General features: G+C 42.5%; 1 protein-coding gene across 7 annotated transcripts in view; it reads right to left on the bottom strand.

Annotated features, from left to right (window-relative positions):
* DIP2A (disco interacting protein 2 homolog A) overlaps positions 1–19,758 on the bottom strand; it is a 241,219-nt gene continuing 221,461 nt past the window's right edge. For 5 of the 7 annotated variants that reach the window (XM_077829458.1, XM_077829453.1, XM_077829456.1 and 2 more), the window contains 6 exons: positions 18,966–19,027; positions 17,420–17,477; positions 16,266–16,340; positions 15,417–15,591; positions 12,590–12,713; positions 1–2,025 (listed from right to left, as the gene is read on the bottom strand). In XM_077829458.1, the coding sequence (XP_077685584.1) occupies positions 1,773–2,025; positions 12,590–12,713; positions 15,417–15,591; positions 16,266–16,340; positions 17,420–17,477; positions 18,966–19,027 (747 nt within the window). In that variant the 3' untranslated portion in view covers positions 1–1,772. Of the gene's footprint in view, positions 2,026–12,589; positions 12,714–15,416; positions 15,592–16,265; positions 16,341–17,419; positions 17,478–18,965; positions 19,028–19,758 lie in introns of those variants that run through there. The other 2 variants (XM_077829454.1, XR_013347437.1) reach the window with 2 other exon arrangements.

Raw genomic sequence — 19,758 nt, forward strand, 5'->3', positions numbered from 1 at the left:
GTCATTTTCAAATGTTTAATGTGCTTTTTTAAATCTTACTTTACAAGGCAACTTATCTCACTGTCACCAATATATCAATACAAAAATCTTACAATGTTTTATTTGCTAAAAAACTACAACATTAAAATTGGGGTTAAGTAGTTCTTTCCTCTTGCCTGCTGTTTTACTACAAGGATGTCCATTAGTCCATTGCTAAGACTGCTGCATTTAATTCAAACAATAAGTTACACAATTCTGTACATAATTACAACAGAGTCAAATTAAAGTTCCAAGGTATGTATCTGTATAGTATACCACAGTCAAACACCATGAAGGAAAAGAGAACTACTGTATGTGACAGCCTTTTTTGGGAAGATTTTCTAGTTTACTAACCAAGAAGAGTCATTTAGTGTCCTTATGTTGGGGAACTGACATCCAGATTTCTTAGGCACTGATCCAGGCATCTTGCCTTTTAGAAAAACCTGTCTGTTTCACCAAACTCATGCATTATTTAAAAAAATCACATAGCCATTATTAGCGATACAAAAATAATTATTTGCTAAAGTCATGCCTCTCTTCAGACATTGGAAGCAGCTGAATGATTTTACATTCTCTTTCAGAATTAGGTTCACTATAATATTAGATCTGGCAGAAATGTCAAGAGTTTTATTTACTGGACTCAACCACAACTGGATATTTTAGTTTGAACAAAAAAAGTTTGTCAATGCACAACTAAAAGATGAAATTTTACACCATGGCAGACCCAGTTATCTTTATCAGATGTGTTCCATGGTGAGAAATCATTATCTCATAACTTTTAGTTCAGTTCAGTATTTTAGTTCAGATACTTGGTGAATAATGTATCGGAAGATCATGCTTTCAGGCATTTACACTAATGATTCTGATTCTTTTGGCATTGGAATGAAAATAATTGTTCAAAAGCTGGCATTATGCAGGGCAATAATTAATAGCTTAGCACTACGAAAACAAGCACATTTACTGTTTAACTAATATGAAATTATGAAAACAAGAAAGCAAGCAAGCCTCCTGTATATAAAGTAGTTTAAAACCAGATACTAATTTATCTTTCTACAATAGAGTGTTTAATGCTACAGAATCCAGTATGGCACTATGAGTAACCTTGTTAAAGAAGCAGTATTCAGTTTTGCTTGGTACTAGAAGGCTGAACAATAGTATAGTTTTAAACACACAATCCAGGATTGGAGTGAGTTGGTGTGCTCTGAATGTGCTGAGTCATTGGTTAAAAATAAAAAATGGCTCTGCATTTTTAACCTCAAATATGTACAAAAACCATGCAATACAGTAGAGGACAAGATGGAGATAAGAAAAATTGTGAAAGTTATGTGCCAATGTAGTTACCAGACATCAAACCAGAACGGGGAGGAAAACCTGGAGGATGACTAGCCACAACTTTCCTCACTGTTCCCAAGAGTTGTCTTCAGCTGGTGTTTTCTCCCCACCCGTTTTTATGTTGCATTATGCAGTGCATTAAGATACTGACATTCATAAGTATTGTAAAAAAAAAAATAAAAAATATTGTTCCTTGACAGTTTAACAAATTTCCTTCAAGAATTCCAGTAATTCTCTGTCCTAATAGAGGAGTTGTAATGGATTTGTGAAAGCCAGTGCGGTGTGAGAGAAGTTCCATGAAGACTGGCACCTCGTTTTTCACTAAGGTCTTCAAAAACTTAAAAAACTCAGCAAACTGATTTAGATCCTATTCAGAATGCCTCTAGATTTTGGTGCTTCAGCATCAGTGTGGTTTTGTATTTTCACATGTTGTAAGCGACATAAATAGGATCCAGTTGGTCAGCTAAAAATCCATCTCTCAAGTGCATTCGCTGCTTTTCACCACGAGAATTGATGGGAATAACTCCCGGGTCCACAATGACTACAACACCAACTATGAGATAATGTTCTTCCAGAACCACATTTGTTACCAGTGCCACCAAATCCAGTGCTTCCTGCTCTGAGCCTTCTAATTCCACAACCACCACCAGCAAGTTGGTCCATGTAAACACAGCACTGTTGGTATAAAACAAGCATTAATTGTGTGTGTGTGGGGAAATAAACTAGTATGAATAAGCACCAAAGAAAAAAGTTCTCCTAGACAGAGGCTAACTGGGAAAAAAAACCAACACCCAACCCTGCGAAAATACTTGAGATAAACAATACAATCAATGTAAACAAACTCTGTTGATATGAAACTAAGTACATAAGAGACAGATGTGGAAGTTATAGTTGAACAAAATCTGACTCTGCCACTTCTTGATTATGTTTTATTATTGTCCAAACAACAACATGTTAAATATCAAAGTATCTTTTTTCTCCTATAAACATTAACGTGTATCTAAGATAACACATGACCATGAATTTAAAGACTGCACCGTAATGCGTAAGTACATGGGGACAGAGTTAAGACTGAATGTTCAGCTTTAACTTTCTTGTTTCTTGATTTCAAAGTATTTACAGTCATTTATTTACTTTGCATTTAATATATACAGGTTGTCCAAGGAACAAAAAGGAAACTCTCTTTTATAACGACTAGCAACACTAACATCCGATGAAGTGAGCTGTAGCTCACGAAAGCTTATGCTCAAATAAATTTGTTAGTCTCTAAGGTGCCACAAGTCCTCCTTTTCTTTTTGCGAATACAGACTAACACGGCTGCTACTCTGAAACCGCCTTTTCTTTTTGCGAATACAGACTAACACAGCTGCTACTCTGAAACACTAACAGGGTAACTGGCCCCTTAAATGAAACCAGGCCCAGCCTTCTGTTGCAGCCCAGGTGTGCCCTCACGTGGTATAATGAGTGGGGTGGAGATGCCCCCTCAACATGGGAGATGGCCCAAAGGCAAAGAAGGGAGGGTGGGGGGGTCAGAGTCCTGAGAGGGAGAATCCAGAATCAGAGAGAGAAGAGCTGAAGGTGTCTAGAACAGTAGCGAGAGAGCTCAGAGGCAGAGCACAGCTCGGCGAGCGCTTCAGCGGGAGGTGCTGTCCCTGAAGGCGGGAGCGGTGAGAGTTCCCCAGTGAATGGAGCCAGAGCAGGCTGGTGAAAGCTGAAGGCAGCGAGTCACCTATAAACTTCCCCAGGCCAGAGAACCACAGCTAGAGAGGGCTGAAGGCTGAGAGCAGCAGCAGGAGATGCCTGCTGGCTCCCTGAGTCAGATGGCCACAGAAGGCTGGGGAGTGATGGAGTCGTGACCCCACTGACGTCTTTAGGCAAGAGCTGGAGCCCTGCCTGGCAAGAAACAGGACAGAGACGCACCCCAGCTGGAGGAACTGGGGTGTGGTGAGAGAGATCAGAGCAGTACTTGGTGATGGACTGTTGGGATGAATGTATTGTTTGGACTGTGCTAGAGGGATTCTGGTTTATGGTAGTGGGACTTTTGCAATAAATTAACCCCATGGAAGGTCAATTTATATACTACAGAAGCTGTACTAAGTTTTTCTGAGGAATCAAGAAGGGAAACAGACAAGGGACTGCTTGCAGGGCTGCCCTGAGGCCACTGGGGGTGCCTGGGAGATAGCCACCAATCCACAAACACCATCAGTCAATTCTACACTTTTAGAGTGAAAGGGATCTATCAGCAATTGGCAAATACACCTATTAGCATTGTACGCTCAGTCGTGCAAGAAATCTCTAGGGTATTCTATGTACCTCTAATCCAGCCCTCCAGCTCCATATTTTCTTCCTTCAAACTGAGTTTTTAAAGTACATATTGTGTGATATGTATCTAATGACTTAGATTGTTTCTAAATGGCTTAAATCCACTGTAAGGCTATGTCTACACTATGTGCTTGGGGTATGATTCCCAACTTGTGTAGACATACCCGCGCTTGCTCTCACTGAGCTAGCAAGTTGAAAATAATTGTGTAGCTGCGGAAACCTGAGCTAGCCACTCTGAGGTCCCCAGGGGTTCAGACGGGCTACCTGTGCCAGCCCTCTCACTGCTGCCCCACCTGCTACCCCACCTCACTGACTGCTACTTTTAGCATGCTAGCTCAGCATTAGCTCGCATGCATGTGAGCTGGGAATCACACCCCTAGCTCCAAGGGTAGACATAGCCTAAGGGCGTAAAGAATGATTTATGTTGCTTATGGCTGGGCTTTTCAAAGGAGCCTTAAGGGAATAAAGCCCACAAATCTCACCAAATTCAATGGGCGTTGGGTGCCAAAGTCTCTTCGGTTCCTTTGAAAATCCCAGCCTTTAGCCTAAAGTTTTAAAACTGCCAAACATATTTCACACCACACAACTGGGGGAAACAAGAAGAGAGCTGGTGGCTCCAGAGTTGGAACATACAGATCGAGAGGCTGCAGTTGGGCAAAGCTTGACTGTTTCCTTTTTAACCAGTTTTGAGTGGTATTCACAATCGAAGCTCCTGATCCATGCACACCGCATCAATCTACGCATGCTCTTCGGATTTAACATGGGAAGTCCATTGCACACGTTCATAATGCCAGCTACAAATGCCCTAACTCACTCAAGTGGTTCTTTCCAAATCATGAGGAGGACTCTCTCAATGATGGCTTTGGTTTTCCAAGCTCCAGCCATTTTTGCTGGAGTCATGATCAAGAAAGCAGGTAGAATATTTTAAGTGGCAGAACTGTAGTTCCTACCTTCACCTCCATTTTCCTGCAAATCAAATATATGAAGGCATTTTCCTCAAACTTTCAATCACAAATATCACCTTTGAACAGAAATCAAACATGGGAAATATCAGTTTCCAAAGACAACTATTTGGGAAAGCTAAGAGAACGGGGGTTTTCATAACAGGGTTCTTGCAGCTAATTATAGAGTTCCCCACCATCCTGACCTCTGTGACGTGTGCCATTTTATTTTATGGCATACTATGGAGTAAGAGTACATTAAAAGAGGTTGAATTAAAAAAATGTGTAAAATCAAATAATTTTGCAGGCTTAATACATTGGTAAAAATACAGAAGTATCTGATAAGCCCACAAAGTATACACCAAAACTAAGTGAGCTGTAGCTCACGAAAGCTCATGCTCAAATAAATTGGTTAGTCTCTAAGGTGCCGCAAGTACTCCTTTTCTTTTTGATAATTTTCAAATCAAGTTGTGATACAAGCAATTCTCAAAGTTTCTACTTGGATGCAACTTTAAAAAAAGTTCTTTTCTTAACTAAGCATATGAAATTTATGCTCGTTATGCAGAAGGCGCAAAACATATAGCGTAGCTCAAAGATAAATGTAGCACAAATTGCTTAGACTGCCTTTCCACTAGCTACAATATATGTTAGTTATGGAGGACCAGCCCACAGAGAAGGCCAGTTAAAGTTTGCTATTCCACTAATTAGAAAAACAGGCAACGTTAACTGAGGGTTGGATGTTGGGGCCATGGAGAATTACTGTAGGGTTAGAGGAACAACAAAAGGGAAATCAGTGAGGGAACCTGCTCACCATTTTAGATGTTTATACACAAATGCAAGGAGAATGGGGAATAAATAGGAAGAACTGAAAGTATTAGTACATAAACTAAATTATGACTTAACTGGTATGACAGAGACTTGGTTGGAGAAGTCTCAAGATACAAAATATATTGGAAGTACAGAATAGGTTATACTGGTGGGGGAGTGGCACTATATATGAAAAAGCATAGAGTCAAATGAAGTAAAAATGTTAAATGAACCAAACTGAACCACAGAATCGCTATGGCTAGTAATTCCATGCTTGAATAAGAAGAATATAGCAGTAGAGGTATACTACTGACCATCTGACAGGATGGTGACAGGGACTGTAAAATGCTCAGGGAGATTAGAGAGGCGATAAAAATAAAAAACTCAATAATGGGGGATTTCAGCTATCCCTCAATTGACTGGGTACATGTCATTTCAGGATGGGATGCAGAGATAAAGTTTCTTGACACCTTAAACGACTGCTTCTTGGAGCAGCTAGTCCTGGAACCCACAAGGGGAGAGGCAATTCTTGATTTAGTCCTAAGTGGAGCACAGGATCTGGTCCAAGAGGTGAATATAGCTGACCCGCTTGGTAATAGTGACCATAACATAATGAAATTTAACATCCCTACGCGGGGGAAAACACCAAAGCAGCCCAACATGGTAGCATTTAATTTCAGAAAAGGGAACTATACAAAAATGGGGAAGTTGGTTAAAGTAAAAGGTACAGCACCAAGCTGTAGGGCAGGGGTGCCCACATGGTGCCCGTGGGTGCAATGGCACCCGCTGGGGCAGTTGTGTGTGCCTGCAGGACACCGCGCTGCCGAAATGCTGCCGCTGAGCGTGGCTACCTGAGAACCACCCGCCAAAATGCCGCCGAGAAGCATTGCCATTTCTCAGCAGCGAGGCTTCTTTCCGCTGCCACTTCTCGGCGGTATTTCGGCGGTGGGGTGCTTGGCACATGCCATAGTCTGTTGGCAATAGGAATGTGCTATTCCCACAGAAAGGTTGGGGACCACTGCTGTAGGGAAATCCCTGCAAACTGTAGGGAAACTTTTCAAAGACACAACAATAGAGGCTCAATTTAAATGTATGCCCCAAATTAAAACATAGTAAGAGGACCAAAAAAGTGCCACCATGGCTAAACAACAAAGTAAAAGAAACAGTGAGAGGCAAAAAGGCATCCTTTAAACAGCGGAGTTAAATCTTAGTGAGGAAAATAGAAAGGAGCATAAACTCTGGCAAATGAAGTGTAAAAATAACGAGGAAGGCCAAAAAAGAATTTGAAGAACAACTAGCCAAAGATTCAAAAAGTAATAAAAAGAAATTGCTAAGTACATCAGAAGCAGGAAGCCTGCTAAACAACCAGGGGGGCCACTGGACAACCAAGATGCTAAAGGAGCACTCAAGGATGATAATAAGGCCATTGTGGAGAAACTAAATGAATTCTTTGCATCAGTCTTCATGGCTGAGGATATGAGGGAGATTCCCAAACCTGAGCCATTCTTTTTAGGTAACAAATCTGAGGAACTGCCCAGACTGAGGTGTCATTAGAAGAAGTTTTGGACCAAATTGATAAACTAAACAGTAATAAGTCACCAGGACCAGATGGGATTCACCCAAGAGTTCTGAAGGAACTTAAATGTGAAATTGCAGGACTAACAACTGTGGTATGTAACCTATCATTTAAATCTGCTTCTGTACCAAATGACTGGAGGATAGCTAATGTGACACCAATTTTTAAAAAAGGCGCCAGAGGCGATCCCGCCAAATACAGGAGCCTAACTTCAGTACCAGGCAAACTGGTTGAAACTATAGTAAAGAACAGAATTATCAGACACCTAGATGAGAATGATTTGTTGGGAAAGAGTCAACATGATTTCCTGTAAAGGGAACTCGTGCCTCACCAGTCTACTAGAATTCTTTGAGGTGGGTCAGCAAGCATGTGGACAAGGGTGATCCAGGGGATGTAGTGTACTTAGATTTTCAGAAAGCCTTTGACAAGGTCCCTCACCAAAGGCTCTTAAGTAATGTAAGCTGTCATGGGATAAGAGGGAAGATCCTCTCCTGGATCAGTAACTGGTTAAAAGATAAGAAACAGAGGGTAGGAATAAATGGTCAGTTTTCTGACTGAAGAGAGGCAAATAGTGGGGTCCCCAGGGGTCTGTACTGGGACCAGTGGTGTTCAACATATTCATAAATGATCTGGAAAAAGGGGTAAACAGTGAGGTGGCAAAATTTGCAAATGATACAAAACTGCTCAAGATAGTTAAGTCCCAAGCAGACTGCAAAGAGCTACAAAGGGATCTCACAAAACTGGTTGACTGGGCAACAAAATGGCAGATGAAATTCAATGTTGATAAAGGCAAAGTGATGCACATTGGAAAACATAATCCTAACTATACATATAAAATGATGGAGTCTAAATTAGCTGTTACCACTCAAGAAAGATCTTGGAGTCATTGTGGATAGTTCTCTGAAAACAGCAGCAGCAGTCAAAAAAGCTAACAATGCTGGAATCAATAGGAAAGAGACAGTAAGACAGAAAATATCATATTGCCTGTATATAAATCCATGGCAAACCCACATTTTGAATACTGCGTGCAGTTCTGCTCGCCCCCATCTCAAAAAAATATACTGGAATTGGAAAAGGTACAGAAAAGGTCAACAAAAATGATCAGGGGTATGGAACAGCTTCGGTATGAGGAGAGATTAATAAGACGGGGACTTTTCAGCTTGAAAAAGAGACGAAGGGGGGAATATGATTGAGGTCTATAAAATCATGACCGGTGTGGAGAAAGTAAATAAGGAAGTGTTATTTACTCCTTCTCATAACACAGGAACTAGGGGTCACCAAATGAAATTAATAGGCAGCAGGTTTCAAACAAACAAAAGGAAGTATTTCTTCACACAATGCACAGTTAACCTGTGGAACTCTTTGCCAGAGAATGTTGTGAAGGCCAAGATTATAATAGGGTTCAAAAATGAACTGGATAAGTTAATGGAGGATAGGTCCATCAATGGTTGTTAGCCCCAAGATAGACAGGAATGCAAAACCATGCTCTGAAGTGTCCCTAGGGAATGGATCACTTGATGATTGCCTGTTCTGTTCATTCCTTCTGAACCAGCTGGCATTGGCCACTATTGGAAGACAGGATACTGGGCTAATGGACCATTGGTCTGACCGAGTATGGCCATTCTTATGACTAAAATATTGGTATAGAGGGGAATAGGTTATTCAGGAGGGACAGGCACAGTAAAATGGGTGGAGATACCATATTATACATCAAGAATATATACACTTGTTCTGAGGACCAGAAAGATGTGAGAGTCAGACCAGTTGAAAGTCCCTGGTGAAGATAAAAGGGGAGAAAAAGAGGCGATGTCATGGCAGGGATCTATTAAAGACCACCAAATCAGGAGCTGGATGAGGCATTTCTAGATCAAACAACAGAAATACCCAAAACATAAGACGTGGTAGTAATGGGGGAATTTGCTACACAGAGATCTGTTGGAAAAGTAATGTGGCAAAACACAAAATGTCCAGTAAGTTCTTGGAAGGTATTGGGGACAACTTCTTGCTCCAGAAAGTGGAGGAAAAAACCAGGATGACAGCCATTTTAGGCAAGATTCTGATAAACAGGGAGCAATTGGTAGCGAATCTGAAGGTGGAAAGCAATATGGGTGAAAGTGATCATGAAAGGATAGAGTTCGTGATTCTAAGGAAGAAGTGAGAGCAGCAGAATAAGGACAAGGGGCTTGAAAAAAGCAGGCGTTAACAAACAAGAGAACTGGGAGGTGAGGTCCCATGGGAAGAAAATCTAAGTTAAAAAAGGAGTTCAGGAGAGCTGGCAGTTTCACAAGGAGACCATATTAAAAGGTACAACTGTAAACTATCCCGATGCGAAGGAAAAACAGGAAGAATAGTAACAGCCAATATGGGTATGTCGACACAGCAATCTAGATTCCCACGGCTGGCCCATGCCAGTCAACTTGGGCTTGTAGAGTTTGGGTTGCAGGGCTGTTTTATTGCTGTGTAGACGTCTGAGTTCAGACTGGAGCCAGGTTCTAGGACCCTGTGAGGTGGGAGGGGCCCAGAACTCGGGTCTCCAGCCCAAGCCTGGAAGTCTACACAACAATGATACAGCCCCACAACCAGAGTTGGCTGGCACGAGCCAGCCGTGGGTTTTTCTTTGCTGCGTAGACGTATCCTGTGGCTCCACCAGGAGCTCTTTAGTGACCTGAAAGTCAAAATGGAATCCTACAAAAAGTGGAAACTTGGACAAATTGCTAAAGACAAGTACAAAAGAATAGCATAAACGCGTAGGGACAAAATCGAAAAGGGTAAGGCATGAAATGAGTTACACCCAGCAAGGGACAGACAAGGCAATAAGAAGAGGTTCTTTAAATACATTAGGAGCAAAGAAAAGATAAAGGAAAGTATAGATCCTCTACTTAGCAGGGAAGGCGAGCTAATAACTGACGACATTAAGAAAGCTGAGGTGTTTAATGCCTATTTTGCTTCAGTTTTCACTGAAAATGTTAATGGTGACCAGATACTTAACACAATTAATATTAACAAGGGGAAAGGAACACAAGCCAAAATAGGGAAAGAACAGATTAAAGAATTGTCATAAATATAAAGAGAAGGGTAACCACCTTTCTGTATACAGTGCTGTAAAATCCCTCCTGGCCAGAGGCACAACATCCTCTTACCTGTGAAGGGTTAAGAAGCTCAGCTAACCTGGCTGGCACCTGACCCAAAGGACCAATACGGGGACAAGATACTTTCAAATCTTGGGGGAAGGAAGCTCTTGTTTTGTGCTCTTTGTTCACATTCGTTCATTCTCTCTTGGGACTGAGAGACGCCAGACAGAAATCCATCTTCTCCAACCCATCCTAATCCAAGTCTCCAATATTGCAACCAGTAGAGGTAAGCCAGACAAGGCGGATTAGTTTCTCTTTTGTTTTATGTGAATTTTCTCTGGGTTAAGAGGGAGGTTTATTCCTGTTTTCTGTAACTTTAAGGTTTTGCCCAGAGGGGGATCCTCTGTGTTTTGAATCTGAATACCCTGTAAAGTATTTTCCATCGTGATTTTACAGAGGTGATTTTTATCTTTCTTTTTTTTAAATAAAATCTTTCTTTTAAGAACCTGGCTGATTTTTCCATTGTTCCAAGATCCAGGGGTTTGGGTCTTTGATGACTTTGTAACAAATTGGTTAGGATATTATTCTCAAGCCTCCCCAGGAAAGGGGGTGTGTAGGGCTTGGGGGAAGACGTCTCCAAGTGGTCTCTTTCCCTGTTCTTTGTTTAAAACGCTTGCTGGTGGCAGCATACTGGTCAAGGACAAGGCAAAGTTTGTACCTTGGTGAAGTTTTTAACCTAAGCTGGTAAGAATAAGGCTTATGGAGTCTTTCATGCAGGTCCCCACATCTGTACCCTAGAGTTCAGAGTGGGGAAGGAACCCTGACAAGAATATTAGATAAGTGAGATGTATTCAAGGCTGAAGCAATCTCAGAACCGTTAATAATTATCTTTGAGACCTCCTAGAGGTCCTAGAACACTGGAGAAGGGCTAACACCGTACTTGTCTTTAAAAGGGGGAACAGAGAGAACAGAGAGAACCCAAGGAATTACAGATCAGTCAGCCTAACTTCAAAATCTGGAAAGTTACTGGAACACATTAGTAAGCAATCAATTTGTATGTCCTGGAGGATAATGGGATTATCAGGGATAGCCAGCATGGATTTGTCAAAAACAAATCATGTCAAACCAATCTAATTTCCCCGGATTATGGACCTAGTGGACGGGGGAAGCAGTAGATGTGATACGTCTTGATTTTAGTAAGGCTTTTTGACACAATCCCACATGACATTCTCACCAGCAAACTAGGGAAATGTGGTCTAGATGAAATTATCATTGAGTGGATACACAACTGGTTGAAAGACTGTACTCAGTCAGTAGTTATCAAGGGTTCGCTGTCAAACTGGGAGGGTGTCTTTATTGGGGTCCCACAGGGATCAGTTCTAGGTCTGGTACTATTCAATATTTTCATGAATGACTTGGACAACAGGAGTGGAGAGTATGCTTATAAAATCTGCAGATTACACCAAGATGAGAGGCATTGCACGCACTTTGGAGGACAGGACTAGAATTCTAAATGACCATGACAAATCGGAGAATTGGCCAGAAATCAACAAAATGAAATCCAGGAAAAACAGGTGGAAAACACTTCACTTAAGAAGGAAAAATCAAATGCACATCTACAAAATGGGAAGTACCTGGCTAGGTGGTAGTACTACTGAAAAGGATCTGGTAGTTATAGTGGATCACAAATTGAACAGGACTCAGAAATGTGATACAGATACGAAAAAGGCTAATACTATTCTGGGGAGTGTTAACAGGAGTGTTATATGACATATGTCATATGACAAGAGGTATTTATCCTGCTCTACTCAGCAGTGGTGAGACCTCAGGTGGAGTAGTGTGTCCAATTCTGGGTGCCACATTAAGGAATGATGTGGAGAGTCCAGAAGAGAGCAACAAAAATGATAAAAGCCTTAGAGGAAAGGTTAAAAAAGGCATGGTTAGTCTTGAGAAAAGATGGGGGGAGGGCACAGACCTGATAACAGTCTTCAAATATGTTAAGGCCTGTTATAAAGAGGACAGTGATCCACTGTTTCATCCATGTCCACTGAAGGTAGTACAAGAAATAATGGGCTTAATCTGCAGCAAGGGAGATTTAGGTTAGATATTATGGAAAACTTTCTAACCATAAGGGTAATTAAAGCATTGGAGGGTTTTAAAAACAGGTTGGAGTAACACCTGTCAGGGATGGTTGAGGTTTACTTGGTCCTGCCCCAGTGCAGGGGGCTGGACTTGATGACTTCTCGGGGTCCCTTCCAGCCCTGGGGTTCTACGATTCTAACTGCTCTGCGCAGGCCTACATTTTTTGTTTTCACTCCCAGCTAATTGATCTAACAAGCAATTTATTCTCTTTTTATTTCTGTCAGACAAAAGTATAAGCAAATAAGGTGGGTGAGAGGGCTCCTGGCAAGTTGCCTGCAGAGCATTCTCAGTTGCAAAACCTGGGCTTTGATGCTTTAAAAAAAGAAAAGGACACAGAAAAATTTCTTAACTGAAAATGCATATAGCTCTGAACCTCTTACCATTCGGCAATACTTTTGTGCGCTCTGATCACAGAGGTCTCAATATCAATGGGATGATACCTCATTCCTCTCAGCTCCAGTGTTTCATCCAAGGAGCCTACCACATACAGGGCATCATGCCTCTCTGGAAACAGTGAAGACATTCAGGATATCAGTGAATGTGAAGAACAGATAGTCTCAAATTCACATGCACGTACATTAATCAGCTGGCCTAACATTTTCATGGCCCATTTCCTATGAGGAGAAGCAGCATGTAATAGATAGTCCTCCCAAATGGCAGAGCATCCTGAGTTTAGGAGCCAGCTCAGTGCTCCTCTTAGTGACTCAAGGTGAGATCTGCTGAACTGTATAGAGTTACCCACTGATAAAAGGTGTGACCTGGCAGACCAGGTCAGATCAGTGTATTCAGGTCAATTCACTTGGGTATAGATCAAAGTGTTAAATGTATAAGTGTGTATTCAGATGTTTAACCTTCATAAAAACTAGTGGAATGTTACTTGTAATCTTTTTACTTAGCTGTTCTTGTCAGAATGTAATAGCAAACAGTTACATGGCAAATACCCTTGTAACTAAATTACCCATCAAAGAAATATTGTGAAATGCTAATGAAAGACTTTAAGGACTTTAACACAAAATGCTAATTTCAAAGCAAGTGACATTTCTTACCCATCCTCAACAAAGGGAAAACCCAGATGGGTAGAGACACGGTCAGCTTGCTTTCTGTGTGACGATACTATAAATATAGATTCAAAGAAAGATCCTTAATCTCCGAACTATCTTGGACAGGGAAGTGTACCAGATGCAAAGTGGAGATCTCTAGAGTTATTCTGGGTACCTCGAAATAAGTTTTGGTAGACTAGCAATTTATTACATCTCTACCACCATTTTGAGTTACAAACTATGACTCACCTGTTAATATATTTTACCTGCTTTAATCTTTCAGTAACTCATTTCCTTTTCTTAGCTAATAAACCTTCAGTTAGTTTACTATAGAATTGGCTGCCAGCATTGTCTTTGGTGTAAGGTCTGGAATACCAATTGATCAAGGGTGAATGACTGGTCTCTTAGGACTGGGAAAAACCTAATGTGTTGTGATTTTTGTCTGGGTGGCAAGATAGACTGGAGAGGCTAAGGGGACTGTCTGTGACTCCATAGTAAGACTGGTACAGTGATCCAGGAGTTCACATTTGTTATTGGCTTGGTGAAATCTAATTCTAGAACATACCCCTAGTTTAGGATGTCTGCCCTTGTTTACTGACAGTCTGCCCCGAGACAGGCCCTCATGGTTGTGAGCTACTCCAGACAACTGACAACAGGTACCAGATGTTGAATGAGACTTATCAGATTAACACTATTTTCTAAATTGGACCAGCTACAGTGGGGTTAGTGTAGTAGGCTTTCACCTCTGGAGAACGGGGAAAATGTTCCCACTTGTGCACGTTCCAGAAGCACCAGATAATTTGGTATAAGTAGAAATCTCAGGATGAGGACTGGAATGTGAGTTATCCGCAGGTGAAGAATGCGGTGCCTGGCAGAGCTGACTGGAGTAGCACATGTGATACCCTTCGGATATGCCAGTGCTATTAGTCTCCCAATTTCAATCCAAGATAAAAAGGAAGATGGTCACATTGTTAAAATAGTACAGTGGGCAGATGCATTACCTATTTTGCCTCATTATTCAGAATCATTACATTCAATGAACATGTGCCCATTAAGGGCCCGAATTCCTGGGAAACTGAGTATTTATTATTTCTCACTGAAGCATCTTGCAGGATAGGGGCCTTAATTTTCCACAGACTATTGCAATTTCTCTGACTTTCTCTGCCCTGTGCTGACTGGCTGTTGCTTCACTCTCCTCCTCCCCCTCGGCTTCACTCCCATGGGTGGTGGGTGAATCACGGGCCTGGGGAGGCTAGCCCCCGCCCTGGCCTGCCCCTTCTGCCTGAGGCCCTGCCCCCTCGCCCTCCTTCCCCTGCCGAAGACCAGAGGGCCCCCCCCCAGCCCCGGGCTGCCCAAGCACCTCCAGCCCTGGACAACATGCGACCCCCCACCAATTCTGGAGCGCTGGGTGGCGCATGGCCCCCCCTCCATCCCCAGAGTGCCAGGCTGGCGGCCCCACCACCGGGGGCCCCCCAGCGCTGGGCGGCCCCAGACACCCCAAATCCTGGCTGCTGGTCAGCCACCCTAGCTTCAGCAGGCTTCCCAGAAGAGGAGCCACCTGCTTGTGCTGCCGAGTAGTGGACAGCGAGCAGGAGGGGCCTTCTGGCAGCACATGAGTGGAGCTACGCGGGGCTCTTGGGGGAGGCAGAGCCATCACCTGCCTATGCTATGGGCCGCCCATATTCACTCCACATTGTCCCTGTCTCCCCTGCGCTGTCCCAAGTCATCCAGTCTGTTCCCTTTTCTTTCTACTTAGCCGATCCCCTCCTCAGTAAACCCACCGGGGCGGGGGAGGGGGGGACCCTGTGGAACTAACATGACCCTTGCTGTCATCGCATCGTTCTCTCTACTGGTGTGTTCTACCCCTTCCCTCACCCTATGTCTGTCTTGTCGAGGTTAGCCAACACACTCATCATTTTCTTCTACTTGCCCATCTGTCTGTACCCATCTTATACTGTGTCTCGGTCTTATACTTCGATTGTAAGCTTCATGGGGCAGTGTTTGTACAGCGCCTAGCACAATGGGGCCTGGTCCATGCTCCTAGGTGCTACAGTAATACAAATAAATAATACAGACTTACTCTTTGCTTGCTCAGCTACATAAGGAGTTACAAACAAATGCCCATGTATGTTAGGTGACACTACCAAGACCTGGTTTCCTATCTCACCTCCACTGGCATCAGTAAGTTCTGTCCTGCGCAGGAAGCCCAGGTACCCAGTCCGTGCCCATACTGTCTGTGTGTCTCCAAAACTCAGCCGAGCGCTGAAGTGGTCAGCGTGCAGTGCCTCTTCTCCATAGACTGTGTAATAACCAGTAGCATTGTGTGGACTGCTCACCCAAATCTAGGACATAAAACGTAACAGGAGGGACCCATGGCATTATATACAGACACTTATTTTCCATATTTAGACAGAAGAATTTCCTGATGCAATAGAAATCTGTCACACTGATAATCTTGGTGCCCAAGAACTGCCAAGAATGATCTTTTAAAGAGAACAAACTTCCAGTGCACATAAAATTAAAAGTAGTAGAAATACAGCATCTTCATTGCATGCAACTAAAAATGCATTTCAGAGGCCAGCAGAGCTCACTTAAATGGATCTCTTTCAGTTTGGTGCATGGAAAAGGATGTCTTTTAACAGGCCTCTTCCATCAAAAAGGGCTTCCGGTTTAAGTAGGCCCCACTGTATGTAATAGCACAAAATGCTTTGTTTGTTTGTAAAATAGGGATCTGTATAAAATCAGGAAATTAACCACTAATAAGCCAATACTCTGCACTGATGGGGGCAGGCAATGCTAAAGAAATGGTGGGACATTTATTTTACCACCCATGGCTGCTAATTAGATACGGGTCAGTAAGCAAGCAAGGATTACCTCAGAGTTCAGAATGGAGGAAAAGACAGGGCATGCAGAAAGTTGCTTAGGCATGTTGACATTTTCCTTGGTTTTGTTACAAAGTTTCAGCTATCCTGGTTTACTAATCTCTGTCTGACAAAGTGATGTTATCAACATTTACCTCTCCCAAATGTGAATCTCCGAGAGGTCCCTTAGTTTCAGTGTGTGCTATAATAACCTTTACGCCAGGCAGAATCTGCAACAGGAAACAAATATCGTAACGTTAAAGTCATGTTCATTTTTTAAACTCACCTCTCTCGGTGAACTCAGTCGTTCGATACTTTGACTAGAGATTAATTCTAGGCTCTCTCACTCCTCTTGTTCTCTATAAAGCGTGACTGCAAAAGTGTATGAGGTTTCTTTAACCCTAGATAAGTGAACTAGAGTCTGTGCTATGCCTCTGACATTACTGGGGCAGAGGCTAAGGTGGCTATAAGCCAGCACTGTACTATCCTGATTCTGGGCTGCTCCAGGAGCAGATGCAGCCCCGGGACAGGGAGGCTAAGTAAAGGCAGGATCTCCAGAGGGGTATGGAGGGTAAAGGGGCTGGGGTGAGAATCTCACATGGTGGCTTCAAATTAAAAATCCATTCAATCCCCATCCCATGCTTTTAAACTTTAAATCCATCGAACTGATTTATTTAAACTTGGTTTGTTTCTTAGATCTCATGAAATGTACAAATCAAGCAAAGTTTGAACAAAAGCAATTCAGTGATTTGGGCTATTTGGTCATATTACCGATCAGAACATACGCAAACATTTCTAATATGCAGTTAATCCATTACACTGAAAAGGACGTCTGGGTAGATCATACCCACCCACATGGTCAAACCAAGAGTCCTTTCCAGATTGGTAGAAACCAATTATTATTTTGTCACATGCAGAAAACAACAGATGAGCCAATTATACTCCAACTTCCAGAAAAAAATTACCTCAGGACTGAGATTAAGCGCTGAATATTTTAGCCAAAAATAACGTTTGCTGGAACATGTAAGGGGGAAAAGAAGAGAGGAAGGGTTTACAACAGAAGCTGGAACACAAGTGTAGCTATACTGTGCCCAAGTTAAACTCCTGAAGCTTGCCTTTTAACTTGGCTAAAACAATTTATTTTTAATTTCTGGGGGCTCTATTTCTATGGCATGAAGTTCACCTCTCAACTTAGAAAAACATATTTAACTCCCTAAGCAATTTTCGAGATAGCTATATCCAAGCAAAGAAGCTGAACACTGAGAAAACAGTTCATGAGTCAGCTTTACAACAAAAGCCATCCACTTACCTTTCCAGACTCCATCAACGGCAAACTGTGTGGAGAACCCCGCTCCACCAAACGTACCCTGGAAAGGTAAATGGAAAATGCTTTTGCTCAGTAAAGATTTATTTGTGGTCTCACAGCGACATTTTAAAAATGGGCAAGTGGATTTACATTTATTCTCTACTAAATAATTTTGTTTTCCTTTCCTTGACCTATATTTTCTGTCAATGCCTATGCTCGGTTGCCCATGACGGTGCTCACTGGCTGTGGTAGCTGGCAGTTAATGAACCTCAGCCATCTTTGGGAACTCAGTGGTGACCACAATGCCTCCATATTGTCCTGGCCTTCTAGGAGTGCCCCAAAATACCAAAAACTCATTTCAAAAGCAATGCTAGAAATGCAACTGCATTCGCAACTGTTTCAACTAGATTCCAAAGTGCCAAGGGCACCAAATGCCAAGCCACAATGTGTCTCTTTCAGTCAGATCCCATTGATGTCATTTTGCTCAAATGAGGACACTGGCACCTACTGACTACAACCATTCCAGCCTCACCTAACTCAACAAAGAAGCAGCTCTCAGCTTCTTGTATGAGTGGTGGGCTCCACAGATCTGGCCAGCTGAAAATTTCATCTACAGTTGAAACATCACCTTTGTTGAAACTCTCATGACCAAATTCAGGGATGATGTAAAATGATAGTGCAAGTTAAATGTCAAGAAGAATTTAGCAACCAAACGGGCAAACCAGGATGGAAGTAAATGCCATTGTAGCATAACCTGCACTGAGCTGGTGTGCAAGTACATGCCAAGAGGCCAACAGCTGGGTGTAGCAGGAAAAACAACAAACAGAAGGGCATAAAGAAAACAGCCCCCCGCCTGCCCCCAACTCCAGGGGCCAAATTCAATCCTGAGGCAAACAGACACCACTCCCATTGCCTAATATCAGACTCATCTCTCTATTCCAGGGGCTGAATTTGGTCTCAGACTGATCTCTCTTTGCGAGTCTACATCTGGCTCTATGATAGTATGACAGTGTGTGCCCTAGAAATGAACTAGACAAGGGGAGATTAAGTTATTGCAATTTAAGATCCTTTGCTCAAATGCTGAGCTGGTTGAAGTTAGGACCACAAATACTGTTACATAATATTTTGACTGGTTTCAGAGTAACAGCCGTGTTAGTCTGTATTCGCAAAAAGAAAAGGAGTACTTGTGGCACCTTAGAGACTAACCAATTTATCTGAGCATGAGCTTTCGTGTAGCTCACGAAAGCTCATGCTCAAATAAATTGGTTAGTCTCTAAGGTGCCACAAGTACTCCTTTTCTTTTTGCGAATATTTTGACTGTGATCCAAACACTAAGATTTGTTTTAGTATGCAGAAATTAGAGATGATGCAAGAGGGCATAAGAAGTGGTGGGAGGGGCAGGCTGGGACACTTCCTGGGTGGAGGGGCTGTGACAGGTGGAGGGATCAGGAGCTGACAAGCACCTTTCAGTATAAAGCACAATGTGGTGAGGATGAACAGACTTGCCTGCAGTGTTTCAGGGGTTACTGCTATGTATTATCACGTGTACCTGTCGTGTCGAAGTGCTCTCATGTCTACGTAGACTGTTGTTGGATCTGGTCCTGCAGTTCCCTAAGAAGAAAGGGGGGGAGGAGGGGACGGACAATTTTAACATAAACCAAAAAATCTTGTTTCTGTTTTTCAAATCACCCTCTGTCTTTCACTGACACACAGTGTTGTCTCTGTTATACTGTGAGTACAGTAAAGAGCTCTTCCTACCGCCAAGTCCCACCATGCAGCTTTGGTTTTTCGTACAACTGACAAGTAAACACAGAAGCAGCTCACGTATGCATGGAAACTTTTCAAGGCACCAAATTTTATTGTGGTACTAATGCACTCCTCTAAAACAAGATCACATACTATGCAGGCATAACCCTGTTCCCGATACTCCACTTCTATATCCAATGATATGATCCTACAAAGAACAAAACTCTTTGGTAATCAATATGTACAACCCGTCAGGCTATAACATCTTTTCTTTGTAAACTTTCAGGAGCTGAGTGCTCGGGGAGAGAGGTTATTCTTTGCTGGAGTTAGAAAGTGCCACCTTGTGAGCAATTCTGATAAGTGGTTTCTAGACCTAACAGTGAACCTGAGTCTCAGTGGATGACCCACACAAGGCACCATTTAATTCCAATAGTGCTTAAACTTGGAGCAGTTTATAAGTTTATGCTCCAACAAACTGAAAATTAGACAACTCCCCAGCTGTATCCCTCCCCTTCACCCCACACAGGGAAACACAGCGTGGCATTAGGGGTCTGTTTACACTGCAGCTGGGAGGTGAGATTTCCAACCTGGGTAGA

This window comes from Eretmochelys imbricata, chromosome 11, assembly GCF_965152235.1.
Source record: "Eretmochelys imbricata isolate rEreImb1 chromosome 11, rEreImb1.hap1, whole genome shotgun sequence".
Lineage (NCBI taxonomy): Eukaryota > Metazoa > Chordata > Testudines > Cheloniidae > Eretmochelys > Eretmochelys imbricata.